This window comes from Pipra filicauda, unplaced genomic scaffold (genome assembly GCF_003945595.2).
Source record: "Pipra filicauda isolate LSUMZ 115617 unplaced genomic scaffold, ASM394559v2 scaffold35_size7292922_pilon, whole genome shotgun sequence".
Classification (NCBI taxonomy): domain Eukaryota; kingdom Metazoa; phylum Chordata; class Aves; order Passeriformes; family Pipridae; genus Pipra; species Pipra filicauda.
The window spans coordinates 1,995,471-2,007,858 of NW_024104487.1; the positions used below are offsets into that span (position 1 = coordinate 1,995,471).

The window sequence follows — 12,388 nt, forward strand, 5'->3', positions numbered from 1 at the left end:
GGTGAACCCTGTCAGGTGTCAGTAGATCACCCCATGGTCAAAAAACCCAAAATTTTTCTGCTTACACCAAACTTGGAGCCACCCATTGACCTGATGGATGTGTGTATTCCTGCCAATGTTATTCCTTGTTATCAGAAGAGAGTAGAAGACATGGAGGAGATAAAAATGTAGTGATGAAAACTTCAGACTTTATAGATGCCTGTTGATGAATTGTTAATTTAAGAACAGTCAAAGACGTGGGTAGCTGTACTTTTGCCCTATATATATATGTGTTATGTGGGGAAACATGCTTATCTATGATTAAATAAAATATGATTTTGTTTCTTGTGGATTCTTAGTACTACCCAGCTATAGTACCTAAAGAGAAACAATGACATCATTGCTATAGCAGGTATTTGTTATGCAAGGCTATGATTGTATTGCATTTCTGCTTGTCATCTGCTGTGAGATTTAAGAAAAATGACCCAAGAACATGCTTTCAAAGATCATTTGATTACAACTTTTAGGCAAAAATTAAAGATGAAACTGACTAGACTTATTTTGGACTAGAAATCAAATGGACCGTTGAGAAGGTAATCGGTTAGACTTAGGAGCAAAAATTCACCCTGTAATGTATGTGGGTAAGGTTTAAGATATATCTATTTGGCATTGCAGAAAATGCTGCCAATATCTACTTTTCAACACCTGACTTAACAAGAATTGTAGATAGGTTTACAACCTTGTCTTAGCTGACATATTTGGAATGTCTCCTACAGATATTAGGTCCATTGAAACTGTCTCAGGATATATACCTTTGGCCTTTACACCTAGGAAACTAAGTACCGGTTGCCTTGCATGTTAGAAAGAACAGGTCAGTCTCAGTTGTTAAGTTTCTTTTCTGATCCTGAGGACAGTCAGAAAGAGCTACCAAGAGGGAGGATACCTAGCTGGTGCAGGCGTCTAGTGCTTTCATGCATTTATATAGAAGTAAAGGCAGATCTAAAGAGAGGATCTTTGAGCAGTTGTTGAAAGTTTTATGTAAAATATACTTACTGGCTTACATTTCCCTGTGAACATTCATATTGTTATGAGATAGTTGTTACTCTGGGAGTGCCTCACATCCTAGCTTTTACCACTCTTAGTAAATTATATGAGAGAAATTGTCAGCTTAAAGCCTGTGGCTGTATCCATGGTGCAGAGCTCAAGTCCTCCTGGAGCAAGTGAGAGGACAGGCTGTGGTTGGAGTCCTCCTCTTAACCCTGAGGGGCGAGCAATCTTTTATCCCACTGCTGCATTGGCCCACTGCCCTGATTCTGCAAAGAGGAACTACTGTCCCTCTGCCCATCTGTGTCGGGGCATCTTGGCTAAATAACTCCTTAACTCCTCCTGTACAGCCAAGTCATATTGGCCTGAAAAGAGCAGTGGAAGGAATTGTAGTGCTTTAGTCAATATAATTTCTGGAAAGGGTGTGCATGAGGAAACAGGATCACCTCTGGAGTGCCAGCAACTCTTGACTCAGTTTGCAGTTTTGGCTGAGCCTTCAGGATTCCTCATTGCTTGGGTTTCTCAGGCAGAAACATCCTTTAGAAAGGACATCTGCTGATTAAAAGAGCAACAACCTTTGTGTAATGAAAGCAGAAATTGGCTTTCAATTATTCAGAGTGAATAGAGTGAAAGTACTCTTATTCAAAGTTGCTGTTGCCTGAAAAGGATAAGACATCCGTGGTTTTAAAAACAGTGACTTTATTTCCTGAAAATGCAAGCCTTGTGAAATCCTACAGCTACATTGTTTTAATAGAAAACTGAGTGTTTAATATCTGTTCAATATTTAATTTTCCTTTTTCTTACATATTTTAAACCAAAATCACAATGGGAAAACATCCCTCTTTTCAAAATGGACTCTGATGATGGTTTTAGATGTAAATTTGAATTCTGGAGTGATACCTGAAGTCTGGACATTCACTGGGAAGTGCTTGTCCTCCCTACCCCACTGAGCTAGTTCCCTTCATCGTCTTTCCCAGAGCAGTTTTCTGACATTTCCTTTGGGTATTTTCCCTATGTAGTATACTGGATCTATCTGGAGTCAGTTAACTTCCTTCATAGCAGCATATATGTGCTACACTGTGCTTTGCATTTCTGACTCTAGACAGTGTTGATAACAAAGCAGTGATAACACACCAGTGTTTTGGCTCTCAGTAAGCAGTGCTTGCACAGTGTCAAGGCTCTCTCTTCATCACCCCACAAAAAAAAAAAGCCACTAGAAGGGTGATGAGCAAGAGATTGGGAGGGGACACAGCACAAACAGCTGACCCCAACGACCAAAAGGATAGTCCATACTGTATGATGTGCTCAGCAATGAAAGCTGAGGGAAAGGAGGAAGATGTAGGGCCATTTGTGGTGGTGGCATTTATCTTTCTGAGTGACTGCTACACCTACTGAGAACCTGCTGCCCAGGAAGTGGCTAGACACCTGCCTGCTGATGTAGTGAGTACATATTGTATTTTGCTTTGCCTCTGCACAGGGGTTTTGCTTTTTTTTATAAAACTATCCTTCTTTTGACCCAGGAGCTTTTCCGTCTTATTTTCTTCCCCTATGCTATCTGTGCTGTTGTGGGGGCAGCTGGATGGCCATCTCGGGGCCAGCTAAGGTCAACCGACAAGATCTGGGCAATGAAAACTCTCCCAAACCCAGACTGCCAATACATACTCTTTCTTCACTCAGCCTGCCCATGGACACTTGATTCTTGAATGTTGCATGAGGAAGAGAAGCTAGTCATTAAGAAGGAAAAATACTATAACCATTATTCTGGTTATTGTCTTTTCTTCAATTGTAAGCACTTTAAGTCTTCTCTGTTGGCCTGTTTAGTCTTCTGGAGCCTTTTGGAGGTGGAATGAGCTTTGCATTTTTAGCATGCAGTATGCTTAATAAGTGTTTCAAAAGCAAATATGTTTTTTAATGTGAACTTTCACAAAGTGTAGAATAGAGTGTGAGTTTCAGTGATATTGAAATACAATGACAGCTGATTGTAACAGGTGCTGATTTATATTCCGTTCACATTAACTTCAGGGAAAGCAGTCCCTGAGTTGAAAGGAATCATATCCCTGCGCTTTATTGAGAATCACACCAGAATACTAAAAAAAAACCCATTAAATTGTATGAAGAATACATAAACACTTGCATATGACAGAAGTTTGGTAAATTACCTAAGCAGCTCATAAGGCTGGGTTCTTTTTGTGAAAAATTGCTAGTGTACTTGGGATTTAACTTCACTGAAACTCAATAGGATGATAGCCTCAAAAATTACATGGTCTGTTTTGAACATTTTACTCTTACCTATTTGCACATTCTCTCTGTCAAACTAATGTAAAGATGGGTGCCACTTGATTTTTTTTTTAAGGGTATGGAGGAGAGATACACAGCTGGGATGACCAGCTTCTTAAAAAGATTTCAGTATCCATCAGGACATTTGTGTGGGTTTCCACCCTTTTACAAAGGTACTTCAGCTAAGCAGAGCATGCAAACATTTGCCTTTTTTATGCCTTTGTCTGTGAACACTTCTTTCCGCTGTTCACCGCGCCCTTGCAGACACTATTGCTTTGGGATGCCAGTGTGGTTTCCTGTGTCTTTACCTCAGACCTTAGTCAGTAGCCAACTTTGGCTGCCAAACCCTGCCAACACAGCAGCCTCCTCTTCGCAAAGTAATAGCTGTGGTTAAGACGTCATTCTCCGTAAACCAATTTTGGCAAGTATGACAGCTAAGGGCAGGAGCTGGACTTGTCTTTGGGGCCTAAGCCATTCAATTAGCCTTAATCTTCCCTCTTATTAGCTTGGCTTTGTGGAAGGTAGATGGATTCACTTTAACAAGATGAAATGAGCTTTCTTTTTGGTCTTTTCTTTTTGGTCACAACCACAAAAGACTTAGGAAATTCTGACTAATTACTATGCCTTGAGCTGATGAAAGGAATAAAGAATAAAAAATAAAATTGAAAGAAAAATGTCTACGGCTTTGAGAAGAGTGGAAGCATGTATTGCCAATAAAGATTTTTAATACTTGTGGCTGTTTGTGTAATTTTCTCAAGGTTTGCCTCTCATTGACATGAAAAGCTAAGTTGGAAAGACAAGTAGAAGGTTTTATTTGGACCATGATGTAATAATGTTTCAGCTTTTAAGGAATTTAAGTAGGTAACGACATGAGGGATACTGATAGCGGCCTCCTCCAAAAGTCAGTTTAAACAGTAAGAACTACTGTCATTTTTTTATTGTAATGTACCTTGCTGACCATGCATTTCATAGAAATTTCCAGAGAAGCTGTGGTATATGTGCAGGTGAATTTAAGGAGTAATTTCTCAGTCTAGAAAATGTTAATCTAAACAGCTCTGAGGTATTCTTATATCCTGAATTGAGAAAATGCATATTCCGCATAAGTAAGTAAACCTTTCTCGTAGGAAAAATGTTCTCTTAACCACAGGAGTTTCTTTTATGAGTTGCACTTGGCTTTTGGCCTCTGTATATTTTTAACTATTAGTTTCATTGATCTTTATGCTTCCTTAAGGACACGACATTCTGAATTTATGACAGAACAGTTACAACTACTGAATCCAGGGTATGTTTGAGCTGATTGCTGTGAAGGTGGAACCACGAGGCAATAGTGTGGGAACATTTTTAATTATGAAAATAACATGTGTCAAAACTGTTTTCTTGACAAAGTACTTTTGTTTAAGGAAAAAAAATCTTTCCATTTTATGTGGAATGAAATTTGCATAATGGTCTGATATACTGCTACTGTAGCAATTCAGACTTGGCTAGTGTCTCATAGACGTGCTTGAAATGTATATATTAGTTAACAAGATTGTCATTTGAAAAGGCAATTGTATTTTTACTGAGAAGGTTTTGAGATGGTAAAGGATATTGATATTTAATGAAGCATGAGACTTTTAAATGAACCATGAAAGCAATAGTTAAACTAATTAACTGAATATAAAGCCTCTTAGAATACATATGTTATGTGGGTTGTATGGTTGTTATTTCTGCCTGGTTAAACTGACAACTAGGATAACATTCTCGCCTTCAGGAGAAACAACGAATAGCATCTTGTTTTTACTGCTAGGAAGAAGAAAAACACGTTTGTACTGCTCAGAAAGTCAGGGACAATGCTGTTTCAAAAATTACCTTGTGGTGTCCTTGAACAATTGCCTTTATCTGGGAAATGTAAATGTACTGAATGTGATTGCAAGTTACTTAGACTCCTGCTTCCATACTACTAGAGCCAGTTTCTGCAGCTCTTTGCATGTTAACATTTGTCACCTGTTCTAAATTGGTATCACTATTCAACAAGTTTGCATTTTTTTTTTTTCTCTCCTGCTTGTACATTTTGGTCTCTTAAAGGAGGAAAGATGCTTTTCTGAGAATTAGTGGTCAAATACCTTGAGTTATCTCTAAGGATTTAGAAAGAGAGTCTCACATGGGATTACAGTTTAACATTAAACAAAGGCTTTATTGCATGCTCTTTTTGCTGAACCAGTATCTGTTGCTGGATCATGGCATGCAGCATGGTCTGGCAGTGATGTGTTATGGGGCAAAGACTGAGACCTGGCCCGTGAAACCTCCTTGCTCCTTTCTCCTCTGCTCAGGACTCCTGCGCAGTAGGTGGCAGGTTTTACTAGGGGGATGTTGTCATACAGTGTTGGAGTTTATGGCCACCTTAACCTGCTGAGAGTCAGTCCCCTTACTCTTGGTGCTCTGTTGCATCCCTGTGTCTAAGTGGGTAAAGGAGACAGAAGATCTTCCCCTTGCTTGAGGCCTGAAGGAAGAAAGGGGTCTGCTTCTTTCTTCCCATTACTCACTACCCGTGCAATCAGGCTGGCAAGAGAAACACAGGGAAGGTGTGCACAGAGAAGGCTGTCCCCGTGTTAGATAGCAGTCCAGTAAACACATCAAGAAATCAGAAATTGCTGTGCGAACAGGGGATACATTTCTGTGCTGACTTGCTTTCAGACGTGGAACAATAATGTCTTGGAAGTAATGGTTCTGCGTGTGCCCATAGTTACAGATAGCGAAGTTCCTGCATGGTATTTTCAAAACCACTAAGAACATTCAGATAACAGAAATTATCTGAGCCTCTTTTAATTAAAATTGAGGAACAAAAATTTCAGGAATTAATGGAAAATATGCCAAGAATGTATTTCGAACATGAAGAAAAGCACAAATGTGCAGTGAAGGTTGAACAGTGCTAGAAGTTGTAGGAGATCAAGTGTTACAGAGTCCAGAGAGTTGTTTTTTCTAAAGTGTTTTACTATTGCTTCTCCATAGTTGGCTGCATTGCAATCAGATCATATCAGCAAAGAAGTATTCCAACAAAACTGCTGGAATCGATCCACTTATTTTGCAGGTGACTGCAACAGTGTTTAATGGGCAAAATGTTTCCCTATTGATTTCATTTGAGTCTTAGTTCATAATATATGAGGAAGTTTTAGCAATATTATTTTTTGGTTTGTTTCTCAAACAATGCAACTTGTAAGTGAAATTGCAGTCTGTGCTCTCACACACATACAGATACATGCTCTGCTTTAATTTAGGTCAGATTCAGGCAGTAATTGCCCAGTGGCACTGGAACTGGAATGTATTATCTGTAATTCCAGTACAATTTTCTTCTGTTCTTTCAAATATGTGTATATTTCCATTTTGATAGTAATAATAATAATTTTCTCTCAGTTTGTACAGTAATGGTACTTTAAGAAGGTGGCCAGTACTGACACTTAAAACATGAAATTTGTTGTTTTTTTTCACCTGATATTATTCACCATTAGATTCATATAGCAGTAGATTAATATATTACATTACTAGTGGAGTTTCTCTTGATTAATACCAGTTATTTGAGTATGAGGCTTGCACGGTGTATTAATATTTCAGAAATACAAACTAAATGGTCAAGCTGAGTTTTGTAAATAGAAACTGGTCTGAGTAACTAATACTATAGAGAAGTGGTAGCATAAACCAAAGGTATAAAGCTGTATGTTTCCTGCAATAGAAGAGCACATACCATATTATCCTAACAAGGACAAAAGCAGAAGTCATCTAATGTCACTGATAACAAATAGGGAGTTACCCATTGCAGCTAAAACATTTATATTTTAGTTCAGTTAAACATTAACTTGTCTGTGCACTAGTTAACTGATAACTTCTTACTCTTATGCAAAATAAGAAAACAAAGTAGCTTTCAAAATAGTGTTTTATTAAGTGAGAGGTCTTCCTGATATAAATCTGATTAAAAATTAGTATGAGGTATTATGGATGTCTGTAGATCTAATTGAAAATTTTTGTTTTACTGTGTATGTGTTTTCTCCTGGAAGTTTCCTGAACCTGACTGTTTCATAATATATTCTTAGTTTAGTTATTACAAGACCACTGTTTTCATTTGTTTAAATTTAGTGGTTAAAGTGTGCCATTGAAGTAGGTGATCTCATTGCTGTCTGCTCTAAACCAGCAAAGTTAATCACCTGTGAGGTATTGTTTTCACTGGTCAGTTCTGGATAATTTTTTACCTTGGTTCCAGTTGAAGGCAGACATTGTTTTTCATTGTGCTTTGTCAGTTTCTTTTGTCTCACGGTAGAGTTGCTGAAAGTACGTGCTTGATTACTTCATACAATGAATGGCACATAGCATTGGAAATTAGTGCAACCTAATTTATCAAGTACACTCTGATAGTGAAGAAACTGCCTTTCCAAGATTCAAAGCATGGAGAACCTTCAAGTGCATACATAGTATTTTCTCATAATAACATGTTATCATAGAATGTTCTGTTTAGTGTATTTTCTTGAGATTATTTTTACTGATTGTAAAAATTAAGTCTCTGCAAATAGTTAAGAACACGGGAATTGCCAATGCTAGTCAGATTAATGGTCTGTCTAACTTGGTGTTCAGAGTGGATATTGCCAGAGGATTTAGAGGACTTGTTACTAGCAAGGCATTGCTAATTGTAAGTGTTAAGAAAACCGTAAGCTACTATCATAACCATTAGGATCCTTATTACAGAATTTTCTCTCGAGCTACAAATCCTTGACTTTTTATTTTGTTTTATTTTTGAAAGAAAATAAATGCTGAGAATCACTGTTTCATTAACATGTACTGTCTGTGTGGTGTAGCAGAGTTAAGAAACTACAATATCTTGTAAGACTTGCAATAAAAATGATAATTTAACAACTTTTTGAATCATAGTTTAATAATTTACTTGTACCCTGAAAAATTCCAGATTGCATGTCATAAAAAGCTGCTCATACCTAGTGTAATTGTGATTGAATTTTTGTGTAATTCACCTAGAAATATCAAGGTCTCCCAAAAGGATTTGGGCTCAGGGTGTGATACCAATTTGAAAAAGCGCAGATTTCCAAACAGGCAAAGATTTTGTCTGATCATGTGCTCATAGAGGCAAATGACAATATTCCCCCTATTCTGTCTTTGTTTTTTAATTTGTTCTACTTAGAAGCTCCAGTTTAACACACTTAAAGAGGGTTTCAAGGGGTCTGATATCCACTGCCCTGTGGCTAGTGTCTCTGTCTACATAGGTGTAGTGCAATCTGCCTCTTAGATGACTGTAGAAACAATAGAAAGGTGGCCGTTTAGTGGGAGGACAAAGAGACAAGTCTAGCTCTCTGGCAGTCATTAGTAATACAACTAAAATTGCTGCAGGGGAAGCCTGAAAAGTTTGGCAGGCTCAAGGCGAGAGGGATTGGGATATTGCTATCAGGAAACAAGTCTTCTGTGCAATTATTTGAGTTTGTTCAGTCAGCAGCTACTGCGAAACCCCTCCAACTAGGGTGACAATAACCCTGCAGATACAGTGACACACAGAAAAGATGTGTGTGGTAGCTGGCGATTGCAACATCCAGAAGATTAACTGTGTTGTGAAAAAAGATCAAATTTGGTTTGAAAAGGCCTTGCTGATTTACGGCTAATCTGTGTGAAGAATACATTGACACAGTCTTGCTTACTGCTTGGTCTCTGTCCTCTTTGTATATTATTTATTGTCATACAATATGCTTTTTTAGTGTGCCCTTTTCTCCACATTTTGGTGAATAGAGTCCACACAAACAAGACTGGAAAACAATAATAAAGGAAACATTAAAACCAAGCATTTCCAAAGCTTATAATGTGTACATTTGCTGGGTACATCAACACAGACAATCCTCTAGGGAAATTAACTTTTGCTCCTTTATTGCAATTCTTTTATTCCTAGCTGTTACTCTAACAATAACAAAAGACAAGTTTTAAGATATTTTCAATAACTTTCATACTGATTAGTTCAGTAACTGCAAAATTTATTAATCTAAGAGATGTTTGAGTGCATTTGGTATGTATGTAGTGTGTTTCAGAATACCAAATAATTAAAACTGGTTTTTGTTGACTATGATTTATAAATGGGAAGCATAGATTATAATTTCAAAGCTTTGGTGAAGCAGTTTCATTTTTTAACTGGATCTACTGGTCAGAATTAACAAGTTACTACTCCTGACATGGAGAAGTAGACAAAGGAATTGGTTGGTTTTCAATTAATATCTGATAAAAGAAAATGTGTTTAAATTGAACTAATTTCGTAATGGACTCTTCCTCCAAAAAGTATAAGAATTATATAAATTAAGAGAATCTCATCTAAAATTCTGTGTTTCTAAATTAAAGTAGTTGTATTTTTGTGAATTCTTCAAATGTCTTCAGAAGATTGCAGTGAAATATTTTTTCATTTCAAAGTTGAATGAAGCTTAGCTATTAACCAACTACAGAGAATAAAGAGGGAAAAAAGGCAAGCTAATGAATGAGGAAGTGAGTGGATTAAAATATTTCCATTAAATATTTTTCCTGTTTATACTTATTGGCTATTACTGTTATTTATTGATAAAGAGCAGCTTTGATTTATGTGTAATATATTTATTTGGAATAAAGGACTTGCTAATCAGCTGTAACTCTTCCTGTGAGCCACCTCAGGACTGATTCCATCTCCTCAGTTATTGTTGCCTTTGTTGGACTGCCTCCTGATTTATATCTTAGTATAAAAGAAAAAAATTACTTCTCTTGCTCATTTAAAATATTAGTTTCACATATTTTTCTTAGAATCTACAGCATCATTTAAAACCCACTGATGTCCTCCCAAGAGTTTCCCATTTATCAGCTGATGTGGATTCAGGGCATTAAGAAATTCATGGTTGTCCTTTCACTGTCCTGAAATTTTTGGGTCAATGATACAGGAGACCTGTTGTGAGGGCTCCTCTGGCGCTGTGGGTATATGATTCCAAATGCTGATGTAGGATATAGTCTTTCTGACAGTTCAGATTGATCCAGCACTTTTGAACACACTTTCTGACAGCTTGCCTTTTAGCAGCAGGCTGGTGTCAGGTCAGATGTCCATGTTGCACCCCTTTGACTTTATGCAAGATCAGATGTGGTCTGTACTTTTGTAGCTGGCATTAAGTCAGTGTAAGCTTCCCATCTTGTGCTCAGACTTAGCTCAGCATATGTGGGATTGTATGCTCCTGCCTGATTCAGATCAAACTAATACTATTTAGTGACCTGCAGGGCACAGATGAGGTATTAATGATGGTCTTCTGACACATTTATGCTTTCATGAAGCAGTAGATAAAATGTTATGGCTGTGTTTTGCAAAGCATCAGTCTTTGCAGTCTCTGGTGGGAGCTGATGATTTATTTATTCATTCATGATAATCTCCCCCACGCACTTTTAAGTGGAAGAATTGGTATTTTTCCTGATAACAGCAAATGTTTGTCAGTGGTAAAAAGAAAAAAAAACCTTTTCCTTCCATTTCAGCCTTAGAGAAATGCCTAGGCAAGTGTTTATAAGGACTAGAGCCTTGCATTGCTTTTGTCTATCATTCCAGTAATACAGTCTCTCCAAAGTACTCCATTTCTCATTTTTTCCTTTCAGTGACTAGTGACCAGACTATCTTTGACCATCATCCTTACCCTAACATAACAAATTCTCTTACCTGCTCTCTTCATCCCTGAGGTGCTGTGAGTGTCATAAATGCCTTAATGAACTTCTTTCTGTAGTTCACAACTCATTTGAGCAACCTGGAGAAAAACTTGCATGAGTTGTGCAACCATGTCAAAAGTAGATTTAATTTATAAGAATGGTTTGCATTGAAGTACTTTCCACTATTAGTCCTGATTTTGCTATCCTGCTTTGTGCAGTATTCTGAACACAGGGAAGCAGCTAGAAATGTGAATTGCCTAATTATTAATTTCTAGCTGTGATGAGAATTTGGTAGATATCCAACAACTTCCATATTATGACCTACATTTTAACTTTCTCATCTCAGTGCATTTTAAGGAAGAGAATCTTGTAAACGACCATCTGTGACCTACATCACAGCATAAAGTACACAGAACATTTTGTAGGTATGTCCCTGGATCGGTTTGAGTCATGGCAGCAGTGATTAAGAACAGATTGTGACCTTCAAAGAAAATCCAGTATGCGTAATCTGTGGCCTTCAAAGAAAGTCCAGCATGCGTCTCTCTTTGATTCAGCTCAGATTCCTTTCCCTAAATCTCTGAGGGAAGCTGGGTTCCGGCTGTAACCCTCTCCTGCCAGTAAAACTACGCAGTCAACATTGTAGTTTGTGTGCATATCGATGGTCCTTTTGCTTTTTGGATGGCTGGTGTAGGAATAATGGAAGGGCTGCCTAAAGCTGTGGGGTTTTCAGGGCATGGTGGTTTTCCATCAGTGTCCTTGGGTTCTCTGTTCCTGCCTTCTTCAGAGAGAGCTGTGCTTAAGACCAGGCCTGGCCCCCTAGGTGAGGGCTGCTCTACTATCCGGTGATGCCTGGTCTTTAGTTTATGTATTTTGGCACATTTTACACATGCAAAATTTATTAATTCCCTTGTAAAATATTGCTTTTAGTATTTGGAGAAGATTGCAAAATTCTTGTTTGGTTCCCAGTTTGTCCTCATCTGAGGATTCTCATCACTTTCCCGACTTTGCAAAGTGATGTGAGTTCTGTGGCCTCATCATGGGTTCATGAGAGATGAGTCCTAAAACCTACTGTGTTTATTTTTAGGAGGTATTGGTTACGGACATGAGCGCAAGTCCATTGGAAAAGGCAGCTACAACAATGCAGTAGTCACCAGCATTCCCATGACAGTTCAACAATTGGGACCTCTTCCACCTTCTGCTCATCAGGTTTCAACAGCATGCAGCCAGATCAACCCTAGCTTACAGAGGTCTATGGATGCTTCCAGCCTGAGTGCTCTGTCAGATACAAGGTCCTGAGTTGCTTCTTTGTATTCAGTACTTTAAAAAGAGGGGGGGTTAATTATTCTGTAATTAAAATGCAAACTTTCTGATTGTTAAAATCAGAAAATCATGCTCTTTTGTGCTGTAGGAAGTTGAATTCCATGCACTTTAA

The 12,388-nt window shown here is 37.9% G+C and overlaps 1 protein-coding gene across 4 annotated transcripts in view; it reads left to right on the forward strand.

The window, feature by feature from the left end:
- GLIS3 (GLIS family zinc finger 3) overlaps nt 1–12,388 on the forward strand; it is a 154,836-nt gene that overhangs the window by 23,219 nt on the left and 119,229 nt on the right. For all 4 annotated transcript variants that reach the window (XM_027752216.2, XM_027752212.2, XM_027752213.2 and 1 more), the window contains exon 2: nt 12,041–12,245. In XM_027752216.2, coding sequence (XP_027608017.2) covers nt 12,118–12,245 — 128 coding nt within the window. In that variant the 5' untranslated portion in view covers nt 12,041–12,117. The remainder of the gene's footprint in view (nt 1–12,040; nt 12,246–12,388) is intronic.